General features: G+C 43.3%; 2 protein-coding genes and 1 pseudogene across 2 annotated transcripts in view; 2 read left to right on the top strand and 1 right to left on the bottom strand.

The window, feature by feature from the left end:
- The window catches only part of cwc27 (CWC27 spliceosome associated cyclophilin), a 49,865-nt gene extending 42,048 nt beyond the window's left edge, over positions 1-7,817 (bottom strand). The window contains exons 1-10 of the mRNA XM_024373204.2: positions 7,567-7,817; positions 7,324-7,420; positions 7,004-7,116; positions 6,662-6,805; positions 6,466-6,564; positions 6,231-6,334; positions 6,045-6,114; positions 5,866-5,945; positions 5,709-5,745; positions 5,394-5,569 (exon numbers count right to left, since the gene is read on the bottom strand). Coding sequence (XP_024228972.1) covers positions 5,394-5,569; positions 5,709-5,745; positions 5,866-5,945; positions 6,045-6,114; positions 6,231-6,334; positions 6,466-6,564; positions 6,662-6,805; positions 7,004-7,116; positions 7,324-7,420; positions 7,567-7,608 — 962 coding nt within the window. The 5' untranslated portion in view covers positions 7,609-7,817. The remainder of the gene's footprint in view (positions 1-5,393; positions 5,570-5,708; positions 5,746-5,865; positions 5,946-6,044; positions 6,115-6,230; positions 6,335-6,465; positions 6,565-6,661; positions 6,806-7,003; positions 7,117-7,323; positions 7,421-7,566) is intronic.
- Positions 7,818-8,075: 258 nt separating this feature from the next.
- srek1ip1 (SREK1-interacting protein 1) lies at positions 8,076-17,340 on the top strand. The gene is made up of 5 exons (XM_024373205.2): positions 8,076-8,382; positions 9,881-9,928; positions 10,124-10,282; positions 16,419-16,491; positions 16,589-17,340. Exons 1-5 carry the CDS (start codon positions 8,370-8,372, stop codon positions 16,761-16,763), a joined length of 468 nt encoding a protein of 155 aa, XP_024228973.1. The 5' UTR covers positions 8,076-8,369; the 3' UTR covers positions 16,764-17,340.
- Positions 17,341-24,299: 6,959 nt separating this feature from the next.
- On the top strand, positions 24,300-25,923 carry LOC112215063 (annotated as a pseudogene).
- The last annotated feature ends 25 nt before the right edge of the window (positions 25,924-25,948 follow it).

The following is a 25,948-nucleotide window of genomic DNA, read 5'->3' as shown; positions in this document are numbered from 1 at the left end:
CTGAAGGTAGGGAGGGGCAGTTCCCCTTGCTGCTCCGTAGGCAAGCACCACATAGTGGATTCGAGCTTCGGCTTGGTTCAAAGCCAAGCAGGACGGTGAGGAGGAATCTGACCACAGCACCAGCAGCAGCACAGACAAGAATCTGCATGACTGTGCAGAGAAGGAGAGAAGCAATGTGTCTATCCCTCTCCTACCAAGTAGGCTAAATTCCCCACAGGTTCTTCATTCCATCCAGCCCATCAAACACATAAAGAGTCCTAAACACACAGATCTGTTTCCCGAGAGAGAGACAGACAGATGGAGAAAGAGGGAACAGAGAGACAGAGAACGAAAGACAGAGAAAGCAAGAGAAAGAGAGCGAGAGAAAGACGAAGACAGAGAGTGCTCCGTGCTGGATAGACATGCAAGGTCGGGCCAGCAGAGATGTGTAGACCTGTCAGTTCCAAAACACACAGGACCCTGCTGCCAGGAACTGGATTGTCTACAGCGGTTCTCCACTAGAGAGTCCAGTGCTTCCTGATTCCCATTACCTTTCTCTGAGAGACCCCCTGGGTTATGACCAATCACAACAAACAGGTGCAGCCAATTAGCCACACCGTGTCACTTTTGTGTGTGTGCACGTTCGGTGTCCAGGGTAAGGCCACTTGGGCTTAGATAATTGGTGTCTGTTGTCCCAGTTAATTGCGAGTTCCATTGTCTGCTGAAGGACCGTCTAGTGAAACAACAACGGTCTGGCCAACCCTCCTTCGGGAGAGGTGCTGGGTCGTCTTGGTGACCAGGTCGTCAGTCACCTAGTCAGTCAGGAAAAGGCCACATCTCAATCTGTTAAAGATCAACAGTCATTATAGACTTTTCTTCACACACACACACCCCTGGACTGGCTCACAGGCCTAGACCTTAAAAGGCCCAAACAAAGATATTTCTCAGTTAAAACATGATTAAGATTGGAAAAAGACTGGTCATGGTTAAACGTTGGGCCTGACAGGAGTTGTTTCTTCCTGATTTGGGGTTGAATTCAGGGCTAATCTCTCAAGAACGACCAGGCAATGAGAAGAGGGGAAAGACAGGGAGAGATAGATAAGAGAGATATACACGAAGTATACAAAAGATTAAGGGCATCTGCTCACTCCATGACAGACTGAAAAGCTGAATCCAGGTGAAAGCTATGATTCCTTATAGATGTCACTTGTTAAATCCAATTTAAATCAGTACAGATGAAGGGGAGGAGACTTGTTAAATAAGGATTTTTAAGCCTTTTTAAAACATAGACTGTGTATATGTGCCATTCAGAGGGTGTATGGGCAAGACAAAAGATTTAAGTGCCTTTGAGTAAGTGCCAAGCACACCGGTTCGTGTCAAGAACTGCAACAACGCTGCTGGGTTTTTCCCGCCCAACAGTTCCTGTGGAATGCTATCGACACCTTGTAGAGTCCATACCCTGACGAAATGAGGCTATTCTGAGGACAAAATGGAAGGGTGGGGGGGGGTGCAATTCAATATTAGGAAGGTGTTCCTAATTTTTGGTAGTCTCGGTGTAAATGGAGAGAGAGAGAAAGGCAGAGAGAGTGCACGCCTGAGAGAAAGAGAAGAGAAAGAGAGAGCGCAAGAGAGCCGGGGTCTTGTTGGCAGAGCCAGTCAACGAAGGCTGTGTCCCAGAGCCATATGGAAGCGTTTTGCTTCCCCAGTCATGCCCCGTCGGGTTTAACAAAAGTGGCGGCTAGTCGGCTACCACATGCACTGCTTTTGGGACTCACTTCAATATATATATATATATATATATATATTTATATATTCTTATTTTTTATGAACTCCCGCAAAGAGGCCCCAGGCACTTCATATAGAGACCGGATTTAATCAATAGGAATGGTGACGAGGTGTTGAGCTCAGATCCCTCTCTGGTGAATGCTGTGGAGGTGAGAGGGATTGATAAATAGCTATATATAGCTGTATCATGGGGTCGATATACAATAACGGATAATGATGTGGTAAGTATATACCGGTGTTGTAAAAACTGTCTGCACCCAACCAAACAGTCCGAGTATTTCTAGAGAGATTTCCAGGTTTTATTACCCTCTCCTTTAATGGACGGGACCAAATTACAGTTCCCTCTTCAATTCCCATCCTGTCATAGTAAATATACATTATGATTTGAGATCTCTCGTGAAAACACCTCAGACTGATTACGTCACTTGATGCTGAGGAAAATGGAATGTTGTCTGGTCGCTTGGCCCCTACGGGAAACAATTGCCTGGCAATATGGTAAAGAAGTTTTGTGTAGATCTGAAAAATATTTTTCCGTGAGATTCCTAATTTTCGCGGTCGTCTCAGACTTGACTTTTAACGTCTCCACCTGAGACCTGCTGGATAGCACCCACGACCATCCTTCAGTTTTATCCCCTGCAGTTGAGCATAAAGGAATTACTCAGCGGGCCAAACAATAAAAATACACTCTTGTGGTCTGAAACAATATCTCAGAGAGAAAGGGGGAAAGAAAGAGAGAGAGAGACAGAGGAGGAGAGATTCTTCAACAATGCCCCCTTTGTCCCGGCCCAACACTGTGCTCTACCTACCAGCCTTCCCTTTGACTCTGTGCCAACACAAACCACGGTGCTGGGGTACAGGCCTACAGCCAAACAATCTACGCTTGTGTTTAATATACTACAGTCGGTCTGCATCGGCCTACCTGTCAGTCACATGCACACACGCATGAGCGCACACACACAGCTGCCTGGCTGGGCCGGTGCCGAGTCCTTATCCCATTGGGTAATTGAGAGGTAACACAACACACTGCTACATAACAGTTTATGATAAGGCTGGTGCTGTGTGGTAATCAGCAGTGGCATTGAGACAAACATGTCACATGCTTTTAAAAACACTATGTTTCCTCCACCCGTAACTGATTTTGGACAACAACCTTGAGGTTACAAAAACTGTCACAGCCGTTTTCTCTGCCCGGCTCGATCTGTCTGTCTGACTCTCTTTCAGTCCTGTTTGCTTGCTCGCTCTCACACAGTGTTGGCAGACTGATGTTTGCCTCTACTACAGCGGAGTAAGGCATGTGGTGCGGGTGACAGCATTTCTCTTCCACCTAGCGGGTCCTGGCTGCAGTGGACAGGCTGAGTTCATTGATGTGGGGCCAGTGGCCCGAGGTGAGTGTGTGTTAGCAGCGAGGGGGTTCTGCTTGGCTGAGAGGGTGTCACTAGTCCTCATCAACACCCTAGCATGGTGATTCCTCATGAGACTAGAACAACAACAAAGAAAGACCATGATTTGGGGGATTTTCACAAAATGTAATTCGTAGAATGGTCCTTTAGAGGAAGGAATGTTGACATATTTGGCATGTGTATCTTAAAGCCTAATTGAGAAAGAATGAATTGAAGTTTTGTGACCACATTTGGAACATTTGTGACATGTTGGCCTTACCCAGGCCTCTATAAACATTCCATGATGTTTCATCTGTAGGTGCTACAAAGCAAACATTGGTGTCATATGAAGCTTTACCGTAATATGAGTAGCAATTAGACTTCAATAACAATTTTCCTACATGCATTTATGAATATTGAAAAAAAAAACTTGAATCAAAAACACCAAATCTTAGATTTGGCAAAAAACAAAATGATAAACATTGTTGAACATAATATACTCTACGGGCAGATCAACATTCCACAGTGGGATCTCTTCTACTTTTAGAGTTACGATCCAATATGTTAAGCATTAACAGCGTGAATGTCAAAATGATCATCCTCTACTGGTGATACAGGATGTGCTATGATACAAGTAAGAAGGAGGGCTGTGATTGGTTACATTGTCTACTATGCCAATTTCTCTGTATAAAAATGGGCCACATCTTTAAAACTAGCAGAGATCCCTCACTGGAACTTCAATATGCCAATAGAGTCTTATGTTCAACAATGTATAGCTTTTTTCTCTTTAAATCTAATGGCATACTAAATTGCTCATGTTAAATATTAATGTGAATATTTCTCAATATTAATTAATGTAAGAAAATTGTTATTGAAATGAAAATACTACGCATATTACAGAGCAAGAGGTAAAGCTTCATATGACACCAATGTTTGCTTTGTAGCACCTGCAGACGAAAACATTATGGAATCTTAAGAGATGCATTTTGCAGAAATCACTATGCCATTTCCTGGTTGCAAAAATTCTAACAGTTCGCTTAATTTTAGTTGTGACGAAACAAGCATGTAGATAATCATTCACTGTACCATCTAAAAAGCTGTGAAATATCATTTCCATAACAAAAATATTGTACTTTCAGCTGGTGTTCAAAACCGTAAGTAAAAGACGCAAAAACTTAACTTAAGAACGGGAAGCATAGAGATAGCACACAGAACAGATTCACCGCTTCTTAGACTTGCTTTCAATGAGAAGGGCAGATCTATAACACACATTTCTATGTTACATATTGCAGCTTTAAAAGGCGGCCTATGCAAGGCCAAATGTACCAACTTTAATACATTTTTCCACAATTATGCTATAAAGATACAAATGTAAAATATATGTCAACAATCCTTCCTCCAAAGGACTCTTCTATGGATTACATTTCTTGAAAATCTTAAGAATCATGATATTTTTTGTTATATTGTCATGAGGAATCACCCAGCATAAGTGCCTCCGACCCTCTGATTCATTCATTCATGGTCACCAAAAGTAATTGCCATTAAAATGTATTTTTACAACAATCAGTGTTTAATCAGAGATGGTGTTTGCCATTGTAATTATCTTGTCAAGACTGTACTTAGGTACAGTAGTGAGCGAGGAGTAAGGAGTCATTGTTGAGTTATCAGTGTTGGTATGTAGCCTATGATATAGCCAGTCCATAGGATTAATGATGGCCATTACATCAAAGCAGCTGAATCACAGTGCTTTGTCTCTACGACGAGGTCCTTTAGTATGTTCAGTCATACTGCATCATCTCAGTTATCACAAGATACCTTCGAAAACAGATTGAACGAAAAGCTCTGTCTCTTTTATCACAGATTTCCTTGTGAACTGAACCAATATGTCACCTAGCTGGACATTGAGTTGGGGCTTTTAAAGCAGTAGTATATCCAGTGCATAGACAGACTGAGCTCCCTTGTCCATGCAGTGCTACAATGCCTCCCCATGGCCAGTCTAAAGAATTACAACTACTGTATCACTGATTTGACATAACTTTCTCTTATACGGTACCGCCACCTGCTGGGCACCAAGTCAGGTTTCTAATCAAAGATGTTGTGGTAAAGACAAAAAGGGGCCTAAACTCAGAACACTGACGAACGATTAACGTAAACGATAACACCGCTATTAGATTAAACAACAATCCCCAATTAAAAAGGTGCATAAATGGCCATATGGAATGGATGGCATGTCATTTTAGTGTAATCTACCTGCGGTTGGCCCTCTTTCCTCTGTCCTCCTCGCTGGGATCGGTACTCTTCTTATCATCCTCCTTCATCTTCTTCAGCTTCTTAGAGATCCTCTCCCTCATTTCCTGCCTCTCGTCAGAGTCATACTCCTCTTCGTCACCATTCGCATCCCCCTCCGCAGCCTCATCATCCTCACCCTGAATACGAGAGAGAGGAGAGAAGGCATGAAGAACGCTCAAGAGAAAAGGTGTTCCCCAACAAGCGGAACGGAGTGCATTATAAACGTGGTGCATGGTGTGTTGATTGAACAGACCCCATGAAGGTATAAGAGCATACCTCTGCTGCTTCTCCAGCCCCACCTCTGGCTTTTTTCCTTCAAACACAAGACAAATAGATTCAGAAAAACATGAATAATATATTCATTCATTCACTCTCCAAACAAGATAAGTTGAGGCAGCAGAGCATGGTGTCTCTACGGTATCTTAGTGTTTACTTGTTGACCGCTGGGACAGAGCTCAGCAGCGGATCATCCTTCAGCAGGTCATGACTGCTTTTGCTTTTCCCCTTCAGTGTCTGGATGAAAAGAAACAATGTGTGTAATGTATCTGATTGACACGGATGGCGAGTTTGATTTAAGGCGCAGAATAACAAGACCGCTCATGTTCTAATTACCTGGCTGACTTGAGTTACCATTTCCTCTTCCTCCTCAGCTTCCTCTCCAAATGACAACAGACTGAAGTTCCTGACAAAATAGGTCCAGAGTCCGACTGTTCATAACTGCAGTACCACGCTTCCGAGTCAGCAACAGATTGAGAGTGAGGAGCAGAGAGTGTGTATAATAGTCAATTAAACACTTACTTTGTTGCTTTGGACTGAGATTTCTTTCCCTCTTTTTTGTCTTCATCCTTTTTGGATTTTTTTCTTTCACGTGGAATGATGTCATCAAAGGGAGAATGTAACACCTGCAGAGAGACATTTGAAAAAACGTAAAGTAACAAGAGTCTGACAAAATTGGTACACATGTAAAACAAATGAATGGTCAAAGTGATAAAATATTAGGGTGTGATGTAAACCCATATCAAGACATACATACCTCAGTGGTTCGTATCTTGTGTGGATTTAAAGGTCTTTCCTCCTGATCACATTCCACTTCGGATAACCTGAGCATGTTGTACACTGTATCACCCGTCACCTGCATTGGGGAAAGGAAGATGAACTTACAGGACAAATGCTGCATACTAAAAGCTTTCCAAACATAAAGATGCATTGACCTTCTTTTGGCATTTTACCTTTCCAAAGATGGTGTGTTTGTTGTTGAGCTCATCTGCCCGACCCAGGGTGAAGAAGAACTGGCTGCCGTTGTCATGGGGCCCTGCGTTGGCCATGGCAACCAGACCACGTCTGTTGAAACGCAGTCTGGAGTGGAACTCATCCTGGGAACGGGGGACAGAGCCAACAGCAAAACCAGAATCAGCCCCACTGTCACATTGTTAGTGGAAGTCTGAAACCATAGTAATGGGTGAGTTGACAAAGGTTCCATGTAGAAAAGTTGAGTTTATGTCTAGCCTATAATTTTTGGGGGGGTGACCATGATGTGAGTTAATAAGGTGATGGAGACAGTGAAAGTTAACCTTGAATGGGCGTCCATAGATGGACTCTCCCCCCGTCCCGGATCCTGTGGGATCTCCTCCTTGGACAATGAACTCTGGCACCACTCTATGGAATGGTGTTCCATCATAGTAGCCTGTGGAAGAGAACAGTACACATTTACAATAAGCTGGTGTGCAATGGTGAGTATACTAATCTCTTGAGGACAGACTAAACAAAATCGGACAGAATTCCGGGTTCTGGGTTAACCAAGATTGAGTATACATTATAAGTACATCAGTACTGTTGAGTGAACATGCATTTTAACCTGCTAGTAGATATAAATCAGGCACCCAGTCCTTACCTTCCATGCATAACTGGACAAAGTTTCTGGCGGCCTTGGGTGCCTCTTTGGACCACAGCTCAATATCGATGTCACCAGCTGAGGTCTTGATCAGAACCTGAGAAGGTAGAAGCATATCACTTTATACCAAGGCCACACGTCTGCTTGGCAGAACGTTAGCTAGCCAGCTTACTGTACTTCGTGCAGACTGTGATCTTCAGAGAAACTAATTACAGGAGCCTTGGCAAACAAGCTAGCGCTCACCTTTCCGTTTGTTGGAGGCTCTTGAATGTAAATGTTGCTCATTTTGTTGTTGACGTTAACGGACAACTCGACACCGAAAATCTGTTATCTATCTTTTCAGCAGTATAAAAATATATATTTTTCCGAAAATGCAGCAATAAGTATTTGGCAAAGACTGCAAATTAGAGATTAATGTCTAAACGTGTCTCCAGCACAACTCACTGAACCGCCATGTTGTTAAACCATGAATGTGTTGTTTACCTCGAGGCAATGGGGTGTGAGCGGCATTTACCAAGTCGATGCGTGGAAGCAGCTTCCCTAATATTTGTTTAAAGGGTAATATGTCAAATATCAATGAACGTATTAAATATGTGTATGGAAATATATCGTAAATAAACATCTGTTAAAACATTGATGGATTATCATTTTCATATACACCCCTAAACTGTGTGGTTTGGTCCGTGTGTTACATTGCGATCAACCCCCTCCCCGCCCCCCTAAAACGTTATACAAAACAGTAGCTAGCTAGCTAAAGGGAGGCTGACGAATTTATCTCGAGAAAACTCTAATTATGAAAGTTTTCTGAAAAAATAACAGAGTCAGAAATATTAGTATGTGCGAATTATTTCTCAAGCAGTCAGTCAAATCAGCTCCAAATGTGTTTAAACATTTTTTTTTTTAAATAATGTTTTAACCAAAAATGGTACTAACCACTAACCATTTTATATTTCCTATCGGACCTGTTTTGTAGAGGACCCACAGGGAAGTGGTTCGAAATTTATCAACGCAACAAGGTTGTTGGTTTTTTGCAATAAAGTGTGATAATGGCTGCACCAGGTATGTTTGCCCTAACATAAGACTCCTCGGTATTAATATTTTAATGGTAATTGGAGGTAGCTAGCTATCACTATCTTTTAGTCGCCTTTTGGCAGAACTTATGGACTGCTAGTTAGCTAGCCTAGCAACTATGATCCGATTGGCTAGTATGATTGTGTTCAATGTTTTAAATAGCTAGCTAATGTTATTTTGATAATAATCTGTGTATGGCATTTTAGTCTCTCCATTCGTCTGATAACAGCTGTGTTATGTTATCTCAATGTGAATCATATACACTGAACACAAATATAAACGCAACATGTAAAGTGTTGGTCCTGTTTTCCATGAGCTGATATAAAATATCCCAGAAATGTTTTGTACGTACAAAAAGCTTATTTCTCTCATTGTGTGCACAAATTTGTTTACATCCCTGTTAGTGAGCATTTCTCCTTTGCCAAGGTCAACCATCAATCTGACGGGTGTGGTATAATAAATAAGCAGATTGAACAGTATGATCATTACACAGGTGCACCTTTGGGAACAATAAAAGGGCACTCTAAAATGGGCAGTTTTGTCACACAATGCCTCAAGTTTAGAGGGAGCTCGCAGTTGGCATGCTGACTGCAGGAATGCCCACTAAAGCTGTTGCCAGGGGAAATAGTTAATTTCTCTACCATAAGACACCGTTTTAGAGAACTTTGTAGTCTGTCCAACCAGCCTCACAACCACAGACCCTGTGAATGGCATTGTGTGGGCGAGCGTTTTGCTAATATCAACGTTGTGAACAGAGTGCTCCATGGTGAGGTTATGGTATGGGCAGGCATAAGCTATGGAAAAACAACACAATTTGCATTTTATCGATGGCAATTTGAATGCACAGAGATACTTTGATGAGATCCTGAGGCCCATTGTCGTGTCATTCATCCACCGCCATCACTTCATGTTTCAGCATGATAATGCACGGCCAGGATATGATGCACGGATATGTACACAATTCCTGGAAGCTGAAAATGTCCCAGTTCCAGGCCTGCATACTCAGACATGTCACCCATTGAGCTTGTTTGGGATGCTCTGGATTGACGTGTACGACAGAGCGTTTCAGTTCCCGCCAATATCCAGAAACGTCGCACAGCCATGAAGAGTGGGACACCATTCCACAGGACACAATCAACACTATACGAAGGAGATGTGTTGCGCTGCATGAGGACAATGGTGGTCAGACCAGATACTGACTGGTTTTCTGATCCACGCCCCTAACCTTTTTTTTTAAGGTATCTATGACCAACAGAGTCATGTGAAATCCAAAGATTAGTGCTTAATACATTTTTTTGTCAATTGACTGATTTCCTTATATGAACTGTAACTCAGTAAAGTCTTATACATTTTTTTGCATAATGCGTTTATATTTATGTTCAGTATAAGAAGGAATCAGAATATACCGGCCTACGTTTTTGCGAGACTTCAACAAAGCAGAAATTGTCCCATTTCACAATGATTACATTTGTCAATTAATTTGCAGGTCCCAATAAGGACAACATCAGAGCTGGGTGCAAGAAATGTGGTTACCGTAAGTCATCTTTATTGCTTATATTATGTCTCTAGTCTAATTCTACATATTCAAGCCTTGTGAATACAATTCCAGAATGTTTCTTGTTGTCCCCTGACCCCTGAGTATGCCATAATCATTCTGTGCTAGATACTTTCATTCTAAAGTACTTCCCTTCTTCACTCACTTTTGTACTTACTCTGGTCATTTTATCAGCGGGCCACCTGACGTTCGAGTGCCGTAACTTTGTGCGTGTGGACCCCCGGAAAGACATTGTCCTAGATGTAAGCAGTACAAGCAGTGAAGAGAGTACAGAGGACGAGCAGGAGGATCTGCCTCATGACAAGCTGGGTCGGGAAGGAAAAGACTCAAAAGGTCTAAACCTCTTTTACATTTTGGAATCTCTGCTCAGCATGTTGTTAGAATTAACTGAATTCCAACTGGTTACTGGTACAGACATGAATGCCATTCTGGACATATGGAACAAATCTAATGAGACCAACTACAATCCATAAGCAACCAAGGCTCTTCATCATGTACTCTCTGATTACTACCTCATTGATGCCTGGCGAGCTCATAACCCTAAAGCAAAAGAGTACACTTTCTATTCAAACAGGCACAAAACATTCTCCCAAATCGATTTAGTACTATGACGTGCCTACGCTTTTATTTTCTTTATTCAAGAAAATAGAAATTCGACATTTGAGCATATCTGATCGTCATGCTTACTACTGCCAGATACACATTCCAGATTCTCCTACAAGAGCCACAAGATGGCGCTTTAATATTTCCTAACTACAAAATCCAAATTTTCGGTGAACAATTTCAAACTGAATTGAATGAATTTGTAATTATTAACAAAAATTAAGTCGAGGATCCTCACATTTTATGGGACGCCATCAAAGGCGTTATTAAAAACAATACAACTACATTTGTATCTGAATTTGCCATCCATCGACTCAACCATTTCATCCATGGTAATTGACCCAGTCATCTACTGGCTAACAAGTTTTGCAGCAATGATCAATTACTGGATATTGCAACAATTGAATCTGAATCAGGTGAATTACTATACCCGAAGCCAAATTAATCAACTAAAGAATCTCCCTTTGCTATAAAGAATTGTACACGTCTGATTTGTAAATCCACACCAAGCCAGATTGATTCCCATTTAAAGGATCTAAGAACTCCTCGTCTCTCAGTTGAGGAAGCCAGGCTTGCTGGAAGCCCAAATCTCTTTTCATGAACTTAAAAGGGCATTAGATAACATCAATAAAGGCACATCACCTGGTTGGGCTGGTATTCCTGGTACTCTATTAAAAATGTTGGAACCAATTAGGTCCACTGTTGCTTGAAATGATTAACACAGTCGTTTACAAAGATTCATTTGGAAGGGATGTTAGAACAGCACTAATTTCCCTTTTATATATATATATATATAAGGTAAGGACGCCATTTTCATTTGCTAAACATAGATATTAAACTTTTTTCCAAAATTCTGTCGTCTTGTCTTGCTACTTACCCAAATATTATCTGAAGATAACATCTGTTGTGTATTACATATCTCACATGCTTCATCATAAAACCAAAGCTCCTTGGGCTGTTCTATCTCTCGATGCAGAAGAAGATTTTGATAGACTAGAATGGTCATATCTTTGTGACTTGGCTCAAATTTCATTAATATGACTAAAATACTAAATGACAATCCCACAGCCATAGTAATAACAAGCAATACGTGCTTTGTTCTATTCAGTATAACTAGAAGTTGCAGGCAACGTGATCCCATCTCACCTCTGCTATTTTTGTCTATGGAGCCCCTGGCCCAGGCAATTTGACAATCTAAAGAAATTACACCACTATCTCTAAATTCTACGGATCACGTCATCTCATTTTGAGCCGACTTTATCTCGACACTGTATTTCAAATCCCTCCCAAACACTTTGAAGAACATAAAGAAATTCAGCTACATCTCAAGTAAAATACATCTAACCAAATCTGCCCTACTGCCTCTCAAGACCCCGATGGAGGACGCCATCTCTACTTATGACATCACTATCGTTTCCCATTTTAAATATTTGGTTTTAGATACATTTCCTTCCTTAGATTAAACCATTGCCAGAAACTTTAACAGAAAGCTCAAATCAATTCATTCCGACATCAGTAGATGGACTAACATCCTTGTTTCTTTAACCCGCAGAATATCTCAAATCAAATTGTATTTGTCACATGCGCCGAATACAACAGGTGTAGTAGACCTTACAGTGAAATGCTTACTTACATGCCCGTATCCCACAACGCAGTTCAAAAGTATTTACTAAAGAAACTAAAGTAAAACATTAAATGAAAAGTAACACAAAATAACAATAACGATGCTATATACAGGGGGTCAATGTGCAGGTTAGTCGAGTTCATTTGTATATGTAGGTAAGGGTAAAGTGACTATGCATGGATAATAAACAGTGAGTAGCAGCAATGTACAAAACAACGGGGGGGAGGGGTGTCAATGTAAATAGTCTGGGTGGCCATTTGATTAATGGTTCATCAGTTTTATGGCTTGGGGGTAGAAGCTGTTAGGGAACCTTTTGGACCTAGACTTGGCGCGCCGGTACCGCTTGCCGTGTGGTAGCAGAGAGAACAGTCTATGACATGGGTGGCTGGAGTCTGACAATTTTTGGGGCCTTCCTCTGACACCACCTAGTATATAGGTCCTAGAAAAGGTGTTGTTGTGCCCTCTTCATGACTATCTTGGTGTGTTTGGACCATGATAGTTTGTAGATGACGTGGACAGCAAGGAACTTAGATCTCGACCCGCTCCACTACAGCTCCGTCGATGTGAATGGAGGCGTGTTCGGCCCTCCTTTCCCGTAGTCCATGATCAACTCCTTTTGTCTTGCTCACGTTGAGGGAGAGGTTGTTGTCCTGGCACCACACTGCCAGGTCTCTGACCTCCTCCCTATAGGCTGTCTCATCGTTGTTGTGATCAAGCCTACTACTGTTGTGTCGTCAGCAAACTTAATGATGGTGTTGGAGTCGTGCTTGGCCACCCAGTTGTGGGTGAACAGAGAGTACAAAAGGGGACTAACCACGCACCCCTGAGGGACCCCGTGTTGAGGATCAGTGTTGTAGATGTGTTGTTGCCTACTCTTATTGTCAAAATGAATATATAACTCCATAATTTCTGGAGTTCAGTGCTTTCCTTGTCTCCCACTACTGGCTATTGTGAAAAAATCCATAGTGCGGTTTCGAAATGTGTATGGCAAGGTAAGTGATCCCGGATAAAATGATCAATCTTACAAAGAGGGAAAGACGTTGGAGGAATATCCGTACCAAACTTTAAATTGTATTTCCAGGCACTAAATTGGTTTAGATGTGATTCTTCCGGCCCCTGGCTGAGTATGGAGAGAAATACAGTGTATCCTATTGCCCTGGAAGAGGTGCTCTTCACTGATAGACTATATATACACTGCTCAAAAAAATAAAGGGAACACTAAAGTAACACATCCTTGATCTGAATGAATGAAATATTCTTATTAAATACTTTTTTCTTTACATAGTTGAATGTGCTGACAACAAAATCACACAAGTTATCAATGGAAATCAAATTTATCAACCCATGGAGGTCTGGATTTGGAGTCACACTCAAAATTAAAGTGGAAAACCACACTACAGGCTGGTCCAACTTTGATGTAATGTCCTTAAAACAAGTCAAAATGAGGCTCAGTAGTGTGTGTGGCCTGTATGACCTCCCTAAACGCCTGGGCATGCTCCTGATGAGGTGGCGGATGGTCTCCTGAGGGATCTCCTCCCAGACCTGGACTAAAGCATCCGCCAACTCCTGGACAGTCTGTGGTGCAACGTGGCGTTGGTGGATGGAGCGAGACATGATGTCCCAGATGTGCTCAATTGGATTCAGGTCTGGGGAATGGGCTGGCCAGTCCATAGTATCAATGCCTTCCTCTTGCAGGAACTGCTGACACACTCCAGCCACATGAGGTCTAGTATTGTCTTGCATTAGGAGGAACCCAGGGCCAACCGCAACCAGCATATGGTCTCACAAGGGGTCTGAGGATCTCAACTCTGTACCTAATGGCAGTCAGGCTACCTCTGTCGAGCACATGGAGGGCTGTGCGGCCCCCCAAAGAAATGCCACCCCACACCATGACTGACCCACCGCCAAACCGGTCATGCTGGAGGATGTTGCAGGCAGCAGAACGTTCTCCACGGCGTCTCCAGACTGTCACGTCTGTCACGTGCTCAGTGTGCACCTGCTTTCATCTGTGAAGAGCACAGGGCGCCAGTGGCGAATTTGCCAATCTTGGTGTTCTCTGGCAAATGCCAAATGTCCTGCACGGTGTTGGGCTGTAAGCACAACCCCCACCTGTGGACGTCGGGCCCTCATACCACCCTCAAGGAGTCTGTTTCTGACCATTTGAGCAGACACATGCACATTTGTGGCCTGCTGGAGGTCATTTTGCAGGGCTCTGGCAGTGCTCCTCCTGCTCCTCCTTGCACAAAGGCGGAGGTAGCGGTCCTGCTGCTGGGTTGTTGCCCTCCTACGGCCTCCTCCACGTCTCCTGATGTACTGGCCTGTCTCCTGGTAGCGCCTCCATGCTCTGGACAGACACAGACACAGCAAACCTTCTTGCCACTTCTTGCCACAGCTCGCATTGATGTGCCATCCTGGATGAGCTGCACTACCTGAGCCACTTGTGTGGGTTGTAGACTCCGTCTCATGCTACCACTAGAGTGAAAGCACCGCCAGCATTCAAAAGTGACCAAAACATCAGCTAGGAAGCATAGGAACTGAGAAGTGGTCTGTGGTTATCACCTGCAGAACCACTTCTTTATTGGGGGTGTCTTGCTAATTGCCTATAATTTCCACCTGTTGTCTATTCCATTTGCACAACAGCATGTGAAATTTATTGTCAATCAAGTGTTGCTTCCTAAGTGGGCAGTTTGATTTCACAGAAGTGTGATTGACTTGGAGTTACATTGTGTTGTTTAAGTGTTTATTTTTTTGAGCAGTGTACAAAGTATGTGGGCACCGCTTCAAATGAGTGGATTCTGTATTTCAAGCACACCGCCATGCAATCTCCATAGACAAACATTGGCAGTAGAATGGCTCAGTGACTTTCAATGTGTCACTGTCCATAGAGCTGCCCTGGTCAACTGTAAGTGCTATCATTGTGAAGTGGAAACGTCTAGGAGCAACAACGGCTCAGCTGCGAAGTGGTAGGCCACACAAGCTCACAGAACAGAACTGCCGAGTGCTGAAGCGCGTACTCATAAAAATCGTCTGTCCTTCGTTGCAATAGTCACTACCGAGTTCCAAAATATTTGTTTGTCGGGAGCTTCATGAAATGGGTTTCCATGGCCGAGTATTTGCGCACAAAAGCCTAAGATCTCCATGCGCACTGCCAAGCGTCGGCTGGAGTGGTGTAAAGCACACCACCATTGGACTCTGGAGTGATGAATCACGCTTCACCATCTGGCAGTCCGACGGACAAATCTAGGTTTGGTGGATGCCAGGAGAACGCTACCTGCCTGAATGCATAGTGCCAACTGTAAAGTTTGAAATGTTGACTCAAATGCTGCCCACAGTTGTGTCATGTTGGCCGGATGTCCTTTGGGTGGCGCACCATTCTTGATACTAATGGGAAACTGTTGAGAATGAAAAACCCAGCAGTGTGTCAGTTCTTGACACAAACCGGTGCGCCTGGCACCTACTACCGCACTTAAATCTTTTGTCTTGTCCATTCACCCTCTGTATGGCACACATACACAATCCATGTCTCAAGGCTTAAAAATCAGTCTTGAACCTGTCTCCTTCCTTTCATCTAAAGTGATTTGACATGGATTTAACAATTGACATCAATAAGGGATCATAGCTTTCACCTGGATTCACCTGGTCTGTCTGTCATAGAAAGAGCAGGTGTTCTTAATGTTTTCTCTACTCAGTGTATATGCACCTATTTTCATCTTTCTTTGCTTTTAGGCACATGGGGAAGGGGTGGTATGGTAAGGATTTTTCTGTGGGGGGTGGAAAACATGGTTTCTGGGTGGGGGTCGGGCGGGAGGTGGTGGTTGGAGGGAGACATGTTGATTGGGGGAAGGGGTTAGAGGCAATATTTTTATTCCCCCTTTTTTTTCTCTTTACTTACTACATTTGTTACTTTTTTGGCTCTGTGATGCGAGCTAACCATTTCAATTAGATGAGTTTGTATATTGTGCATTCCCCCCCCAAACTAGAAAATAAAAAAATGTATAAAGGTTTGGTCACAAAGAAAAAGGTCAATACAGAACAACCGACAATAGTTATTTTATAACAGACTACTTAGCACTGCTCTGGTCACTGTTATAACAGGCTCTGCTGTGTTACTATGTTATAACACAGTTACATGACCCTGCTTAGTTGTCTTTCAATCCTTGGCTTCCATCAACTGTGTTGCTCTCACTTTTATTCAAGTGTTTTTGTCTGAATGGCTTTGTGCATTTGTCCTGATTGCTGTAGGTCCCCAGGAGGACACCAGGAAAGTTAAACACAAGAGGAGGAAGAGTAAAGACAGAAAGTCTGAAAGAAAGAGGTACGTCACATTCGTTTCTCTCCGGTATGTATGAGAAATAATTATGCATGGTGGTAGTGTTATGTTTAATCACTGTGGATGGCACAATCTCCTGTAGGTCTTATTCATCGAGTGACGAAGAGGAGAGCAAGAAGAGAAAGAAACACAAAAGCCACAAGAAAAAAGGCAAAAAGGAAAAGAAAGAAAAGAAGGAACGTCACAAGAAGAAGCAGAAGAAGAAAGGTGAACCTTCATCGTCTGACAGCTCCAGCGGGTCCTCTGACACTGATTGAGAAGATGGAACGTTCAGGGACAGATTTACTGAAGTGTTTGCTACTCGTCATTTTACGGAGGAATCGATCGAGCTAAAGACATACGATTGTATTTAGATCCACTTTACCTTTAAGATATTATTCCTTTTTCTTCAACTTTGATTTTCTTTTCTTTGATGTTTTATGTTGTGTGGAAAGTAATAGGTGCAGACACTGAGTATATCTGGCCCTTGTGTGTCACAGAATCAAGGACCATCTGTATGGCTGGTCAATATAGCCTCTGCTAACAAATGAAACAATGGACCCAGATTTACTGTCACTGGTTTGACTTTGGTGAACACTGAAACGTTTGGATGGAATTTGTTTTTAAAGGTATTATCTAGATTGATAGCATCTAGATTTTACCATTTATTAGTGAACCATCTGAACTTTTTATTTTCCAAGTGTTGATCTTTCAAGTTACCAGAATGGGATAGGCAGATGTAGTAAGCAAGTCATTTCTGTATTTTCCATTTTTAGGAAGGTATTAAGGTGGTAATGCTTCCAGATTTGATGTCGTTCATTTAGTAGAAAACTGTAATAAAACAATCCTATTACATTTCTGTGTCTGAGCTCTTTGAAGTGAAAGTGATTATTATATTCAATATATGATGGGAAAATATATTTAGCTGTTTGAGAAATGCAGAGACATTGAGGAATTTACTTGTTTTCAATCTTCTGATATTCATGAAATGGCTTTTGGAGGCAGGACGTGCAGAAGTGTATCTCCATCCTACACACAGTACCCCTGGTGTTTTGCGGGTACTATTTAATGAAACTGCCAGTTGAGGACTTGTGAGGCATCTGTTTCTCAAACTAGACACTAATGTACTTGTCCTCTTGCTCAGTTGTGCACCGGGGCCTCCCACTCCTCTTTCTATTCTGGTTAGAGCCAGTTTGCGCTGCTCTGTGAAGGGAGTAGTACACAGCTTTGTACGAGGTCTTCAGTTTCTTGCCGATTTCTCAGTAATTTCTTGCATGGAATATCCTTCATTTCTAAGAACAAGAATAGAGTGATGAGTTTCAGAAGAAAGGTCTTTGTTTCTGGCCATTTTGTGCCTGTAATTCAACCCACAAATGCTGATGCTTCAGATACTCAACTAGTCTAAAGAAGGCCAGTTTTATTGTTTCTTTAATCAGAATAAGTTTTCAGCTGTACTAACAATTGCAAAAGGGTTTTCTGATGATCAATTAGCCTTTTAAAATGATAAACTTGGATTAGCTAACACAACGTGCCATTGAAACACAGGAGTGATGGTTGCTGATAATGGGCCTCTGTACGCCTATGTAGATATTCCATTAAAAAACAGCAATTTCCAGCTGCAATAGTCATTTACCACATTAACAATGTCTACACAATTTCTGATAAATTTGATGTTATTTTAATGGACAAAAAAATAGCTTTTCTTTCAAAAACAAGGACATTTCTAAGTGACCCCAAACTTTTGAACGGTAGTGTGCGTATGTATATATATATATACAGTAGGGCAAAAAAGTATTTAGTCAGCCACCAATTGTGCAAGTTCTCCCACTTAAAAAGATGAGAGAGGCCTGTAATTTTCATCATAGGTACACTTCAACTATGACAGACAAAATGAGGGAAAAACATTCGGAAAATCACATTGTAGGATTTTTAATTAATTTATTTGCAAATTATGGTGGAAAATAAGCATTTGGTCACCTACAAACAAGCAAGATTTCTGGCTCTCACAGACCTGTAACAACTTCTTTAAGAGGCTCCTCTGTCCTCCACTCGTTACCTGTATTAATGGCACCTGTTTGAACTTGTTATCAGTATAAAAGACACCTGTCTACAACCTCAAACAGTCACACTCCAAACTCCACTATGGCCAAGACCAAAGAGCTGTCAAAGGACACCAGAAACAAAATTGTAGACCTGCACCAGGCTGGGAAGACTGAATCTGCAATAGGTAAGCAGCTTGGTTTGAAGAAATCAACTGTGGGAGCAATTATTAGGAAATGGAAGACACAAGACCACTGTTAATCTCCCACGATCTGGGGCTCCACACAAGATCTCACCCTGTGGGGTCAAAATGATCACAAGAACGGTGAGCAAAAATCCCAGAACCACACGGGGGGACCTAGTGAATGACCTGCAGAGAGCTGGGACCAAAGTAACAAAGCCTACCATCAGTAACACACTACGCCACCAGGGACTCAAATCCTGCAGTGCCAGACGTGTCCCCCTGCTTAAGCCAGTACATGTCCAGGCCCGTCTGAAATTTGCTAGAGAGCATTTGGATGATCCAGAAGAAGATTGGGAGAATGTCATATGGTCAGATGAAACCAAAATATAACTTTTTGGTAAAAACTCAACTCGTCGTGTTTGGAGGACAAAGAATGCTGAGTTGCGTCCAAAGAACACCATACCTACTGTGAAGCATGGGGGTGGAAATATCATGCTCTGGGGCTGTTTTTCTGCAAAGGGACCAGGATGACTGATCCGTGTAAAGGAAAGAATGAATGGGGCCATGTATCGTGAGATTTTGAGTGAAAACCTCCTTCCATCAGCAAGGGCATTGAAGATGAAACGTGGCTGGGTCTTTCAGCATGACAATGATCCCAAACACACCGCCCGGGCAACGAAGAAGTGGCTTCGTAAGAAGCATTTCAAGGTCCTGGAGTGGGCAAGCCAGTCTCCAGATCTCAACCCCATAGAAAATCTTTAGAGGGAGTTGAAAGTCCGTGTTGCCCAGCAACAGCCCCAAAACATCACTGCTCTAGAGGAGATCTGCATGGAGGAATGGGCCAAAATACCAGCAACAGTGTGTGAAAACCTTGTGAAGACTTACAGAAAACGTTTGACCTCTGTCATTGCCAACAAAGGGTATAAGTGGTAAAGTATTGAGAAACTTTTGTTATTGACCAAATAGTTATTTTCCACCATAATTTGCAAATAAATTCATTAAAAATCCTACAATGTAATTTTCTGGATTTTTTTCCCTCATTTTGTCTGTCATAGCTGAAGTGTACCTATGATGAAAATTACAGGCCTCTCTCATATTTTTGTTCAGTATATATCAGCGTATTTTTCAAAAACCGGTTTCAAAGCGATGATTGTTGCCGTTTCTAAACGTTAAAACACAGCGTGGGAATTGTGGTTTGCATGGCGCCATCAGTGGGCGAATGTAAGCACTGAAAACCCTACATACGGAGAAGGGGTTCTGAGAGTTAAACCCTAACCTTAAAGAGGAACTGCACCCGATAACTTGGCCTAGTTTTTTTGGGTTGCTCTTCAAGAAATGCTAGCGGCCATGACAGAAGCCAAACCTGAGTTGGCTTGGGGGAGGAGTTCCCTGATCCTGGTGCAGAACACACAGGGTTTTCCCCTCCCCATATTGACTAATACCATTCAATTCAATAATACAAAAAGACGATACAATAAACGTTTAATGCCGAATGGCAGGTCTCTCTCCATTTAGAGACATCAGTATCAAGCCGTCTGTCAGTCTGGACTTCATCACATCTTCTTGCAAATCTCCATGTGCTGGCTCCATGCATGTTTCTGTTAACACAGTCACAGTTCTAATACCATTGGCAATTGGATTAGATAATATCTGACACAAACAGGTACTTTGTTGAGGTTTGAAAAAGTCAGACTAAACCCATATAATTCTGTTCTTCCCATCGACGACCGTTGGTGAGCAAGCAAGAGGTGAGGCTGGAGGTAAGGTCCTTGCCAGAGTCCCATTGATGGATATAGCAGCATAGATCAGCTCCTGGCCCCTCGTCAAAGATACTAGTCGGTCACACACAAAAACACACACAGAGCACTGATCATATTATCAATTGTGGTTATGAATAGCCTGGTGGAACCAACCTGATTGCCTTTCTATTTCACTTCCGATATCATCAAATGTGAAGTGAAATAGAAATGGTGAACACAGCGATCAGGCTAGTTCCACCAGGCTAGGTTACACCCATGACGTTATTTGCATCTAAGTGGAAATTAATCAACAAATAAGGTCAGTTTACATAAATTATGTTTCACAATTGGGTTATCAAATGTGTCAAAGTAATGACGTTACTTTCTGTATTTAAAAAAAATGATGAGCCTGCGAAAGCTGTTGCTGCTGACGGATGAAGGTTGCTGGCTGGACACTTGCCAACATGTGGATGACTGTTCCATTCATAGGAATGCTCACCGTGAGCATTGATGTGGATGAGGGCCCCTTTGCTGAATGTTAGGCTGCAGACCGAACATCTCTCGAACAACTGCAGCAGGCAATCTTATGAGATGGTGTTGACTGGAAGGGCCTTTGAAAGGGGGATTTTCACATAACGCGCATTACCTGTTGTTGATGAAGCCGTCTGCATCATCAAGGCAACAACTCGGGTCATTATCAGAGGCCTCATGATGACGTGTCCATTTCTTAGGAGTCGAGGGAGACTGGCAACAACAGAGGAGATGTCACAAGGGTACTTGTGTCGCATGACACTTTTCTTCTTGAGGTCTTGCCTGACAAGTTGTGAAAATAGCAGGTAAACAGTGAATGAAATGATTTTTGGAGGTGGCTAAACCATTGCAATCACATTGCTGGACATGTTATGATACCCACCTTTGCTCCTTCTGGTAGGTCCCGGCCTCCATTCATGACCAAGGGGATCAGTCTGGCACCCAACGGTATACTTTGTTAAACAGAAAAACAGGGTCAACGATTGTCATCTTTCAATTATAAACATTGTTTGAAAAATAACGTATCTAATTTAATTTGGAATCTTATTATATGCTTTACAGATGTAAACTGACTGGCTCCAGATTGGATTAGATTAAGGCCGGTGACGCCGTTACTCGCAAGTTGGTATCTCCCTAGCCAGTTGGTATCTCCCTAGCCAGTTGGTATCTCCCTAGCCAGTTGGTATCTCCCTAGCCAGTTGGTATCTCCCTAGCCAGTTGGTATCTCGCTAGCGAGTTGGTATCTCCCTAGCGAGTTGGTATCTCCCTAGCGAGTTGGTATCTCCCTAGCGAGTTGGTATCTCCCTAGCTAGTTGGTATCTCCCTAGCTAGAGGGGTAGTTGGTATCTCCCTAGCCAGTTGGTATCTCCCTAGCCAGTTGGTATCTCCCTAGCCAGTTGGTATCTCCCTAGCCAGTTGGTATCTCCCTAGCCAGTTGGTATCTCGCTAGCGAGTTGGTATCTCGCTAGCGAGTTGGTATCTCCCTAGCGAGTTGGTATCTCCCTAGCTAGTTGGTATCTCCCTAGCTAGTTGGTAGCTATGCTAGGGACGATAATGATCTCACTACCGGTAAGATCACCACCACTGGGGACCAATGAACTCCAACGACCTATTGCATGTGATGGGGTCCTTCGGCAGGGCTTCCAAACCAGAGTTGTTGGCTGTGCATCCTTCTAGAAGCATGCATTGCATGGTCAAAACGTATAGAGTTTTTCAGTCTCAATCGGCCGTGATCCTTTGAACGCATTGGTTGGTGACGATGAAACAACGGAGCCCCATTCAATGAAGGGAAGCGGAGGGGCGATTTGACAAAAACTTGACAAAAGGGGGCATTATTTCAAATCAAATCAAATTGTATTTGTCAAATGCGCCCGAACACAACTTTACCATGAAATGTAAATAATCCTGTGGCCATTTGGTTATCAGTCTTATGGCTTGGGGGTAGACGCTATTAAGGAGCCTTTTGGTCCTACCGCTTGCCGTGCGGTAGCATAGAAAACAGCCTGTGACTGGAGTCTTTGACAATTTTTTGGTCTTTCCTCTGACACCGCCTAGTATATAGGTCCTGGATGGAAGCTTGGCCCCAGTGATATACATGGCCGTACGCACGACCCTCTGTAGTGCCTTATGGTCAGATGCCAAGCAGTTACCATACAAGGCAGTGATGCAACCGGTCAGGATGCTCTAGATGGTGCAGCTGTAGAACTATTTGAGGATCTGGGTACCCATGCCAAATCTTTTCAGTCTCCTGAGGGGGAAAATGTGTTGTTCTGCCCTCTTCACAACTGTCTTGGTGTGTTTGGACCATGATAGTCTGTTGGTGATGTGGACACCAAGGAACTTGAAACTATCGAACCGCTCCACTACAGCCACGTCGATGTTAATGGGGGCCTGTTCGGCTCACCTTTTCCTGTAGACCACAATTAGCTCCTTTGTCTTGCTCATATTGAGGGAGAGGTTGTTGTCCTGGCACCACACTGCCAGGTCTCTGACCTCCTGCGGGGCCAGATGGATTACCAGGACGTGTACTCAAAGCATGTTCGTACCACCTGACAAGTGTCTTCACGGACATTTTCAACTTCTCCCTGACCGAGTCTGTAATATCTACATGTTTCAAGCAGAACACAATAGTCCCTGTGCCCAAGGAAGAGGAGGTAACCTGCCTAAATGATTACCGCCCGTAGCACTCACGTCGGTAGCCATGAATTGCTTTGAAAGGCTCCCGGATATCATAGACCCACTCCAATTCGCATACCGTCCCAACAGATCCACAGATGACACCATCTCAATCACACTCCACATTGCCCTTTCCCACCTGGACAAAAGGAACATCTATGTGAGAATGTGGTTCATTGACTACAGCTCAGCGTTCAACACCATAGTACCCTCAAAGCTCATCACTAAGCTAAGGAACCTGGGACTAAACACCTCCCTCTGCAACTGGATCCTGGACTTCCTGATGGGCCGCCCCCAGGTGGTGAGGGTAGGTAGCAACACATCTGCCACGCTGATCCTCAACACTGGAGCTCCCAAAAGGTGCGTGCTCAGTCCCCTCACGTACTCCCTGTTCACCCACGACTGCATGGCCAGACACCATCATTAAGTTTGCAGACGACACAACAGTGGTAGGCCTGATCACCGACAACGACGAGTCAGCCTATAGGGAGGAGACCTAGCCGGGTGGTGCCAGAATGACAACCTATCCCTCAACGTAACCAAGACTAATGAGATGATTGTGGACTACAGGAAAAGGAGCACCCCAGCCATAGACTGTCCTCTCTACTACCACATGGCAAGCGGTACCGGAGTGCCAAATCTAATCCGGACTATTTGCATTGTGTGCCCCCCCAACCCCTCTTTTACGCTGCTGCTACTCTCTGTTTATCATATATGCATAGTCACTTTAACTATACATTCATGTACATACTACCTCAATTGGCCCGACCAACCAGTGCTCCCGCACATTGGCTAACCGGGCTATCTGCATTGTGTCCCACACCACCCGCTCTTTTTATGCTACTGCTACTCTGTTCATGATATATGCATTGTCACTTTAACCATACCTACATCTACATACTACCTCAATAAGCCTGACTAACCGGTGTCTGTATATAGCCTTGCTACTGTTATTTTCAAATGTCTTTTTACTATTGTTTTATTTCTTTACTTACCTACACACACACACACACACACACACACCTTTTATTCACACTATTGGTTAGAGCCTGTAAGTAAGCATTTCACTGTAAGGTCTACACCTGTTGTATTCGGCACACGTGACAAATACACTTTGATTTGATTCCTCTGCTCTGTGTGTCTTGTGTAGTTTCCACCCGGGCCAGTGTGAGTGGATCTACAACCCAGATGATGCTATCTGCTGCGTGGCCTGCTCAGAGAAATCCACCGGGAAGAACTTCGCCTACGACGGACGGGGAAGCAACGAGAAGCTCCATACCTTCGACAAGATTACACTCCTCTCCGCCGTCCCAGGTCCGCCACAACACCAAATACAGGGTCATCGTTTCTGCAGAAAAGGCTGGAATGCTGGAGTATTGGACCGGCCTACCCAGCGAGTTCAAATTCCCCTGGCATGTGGACTGGGAGTATAAAACTGGCACAGACTTGTATGAGTTTGCCAAAAACAAAACCTAACCAACCAGCCTGGCCTTCTCCCACAACGGTAAGATGTCTACTATCGCCACCGACAGGAAAGTCAGGATCTTCCGCTTCCTGACGGGGAAACCGATGAGGGTGTTTGATGAGTCGTTATCGGTAAGTTCCTAACTTTCACAATCGGGTCTTTACTTTATTTCACATTGCTATTAATAAACTGTGCTATATCTTATAATCAAGATATTTGTCATTTTAAGTCACAAGATACTGACAAATTGGTAGCCAATTCACTGTTTCCCACATTTCCCAGTGCATTTATCTGAAATGTGGTAATTTCTCTGACCTGGTCCTTTTAGATGCCCACAGAGCTGCAGCAGATGAAGCAGCAGCTACCAGACATGGAGTTTGGTCAGCAGATGGCGGTAGAGAGGGAACTGGAGAAGGTGGACGAGATTAGGCTCACCAGCATCATCTTTGACGAGACGGGTCACTTCGTCCTCTACGGAACCATGCTGGGCATCAAGGTCATCAATGTGGAGACCAACAGGTAGCGTTTGAATGGTCAAAATGTGCTTCACAGTAATACCCTCTAAACAGTGGTTGTCAGCCTTGGAGAGCAGGCTTTTGTACCAGCCCTGCACTAAAAACCCTAAGTCAATTTATCAAGCTCTTGATGATAAATTGATTAGTTGAATCAGTTGTTTTTAAGGCTGGCCTGAATCAAAATGTATTTGTCACCTGTGTGTGGTCAGGTGTGTGTGTATCCTGGGGAAGTTAGAGAACAGCCGTGTGGTGAAGCTCAGTCTGTTCCAGGGGGTTGCGTGCAACACAGCTCCCACCATCGAGATGAAGGCATCAGACAACCCGGCCCTGCAGAGCACAATGCCAGACCCCACAATCTTCTGCACTGCCTTCAAGAAGAACCGCTTCTACATGGTGAAAATTCAGTCAACTTTTTTTTTGTCCTGGAAGGGCAATTGTAGCCCCTGTAAAAGAGAAACGGTATATTACTGTTGCTCTCTTGTAGTTACATTCTTTGACATATTTTGACCCGCATTCTATAATTTCTGTCACTACAACTTAATTTCTCTTGGTAGTTCTCCAAGAGGAGAGCCAGAGGACACTAAGTGTGCCGAGTCAGACAGAGACGTGTTCAACGAGAAGCCGTCTGAGGTGGTGATTGCTGCTACCCAGGCTGAGGGGCCCAATTTGCAATGCCAAAGGCTCTGTCTGTTAACTTTCCTCAGAACCTACAGTTTTGCATTTGATTGTCTCACCAGTCGGTGTGCTATTATTACATTCCTTTTTTTAAAGTAAAAGTCTTGGATTATTCAAGAATGCATCTTGCTGTCTCTCA

Source organism: Oncorhynchus tshawytscha, linkage group LG20 (genome assembly GCF_018296145.1).
Source record: "Oncorhynchus tshawytscha isolate Ot180627B linkage group LG20, Otsh_v2.0, whole genome shotgun sequence".
Taxonomy (NCBI): Eukaryota; Metazoa; Chordata; class Actinopteri; order Salmoniformes; family Salmonidae; genus Oncorhynchus; species Oncorhynchus tshawytscha.
This window is presented reverse-complemented; position numbering and strand designations above follow the sequence as displayed.

Coding starts and splice junctions, on each gene's coding strand:
- srek1ip1 (XM_024373205.2), top strand. Junction 10,283..16,418: donor GGAAGGAAAAGACTCAAAAG/GTCTAAACCTCT, acceptor TGATTGCTGTAG/GTCCCCAGGAGGACACCAGG. Junction 16,492..16,588: donor AGAAAGTCTGAAAGAAAGAG/GTACGTCACATT, acceptor AATCTCCTGTAG/GTCTTATTCATCGAGTGACG.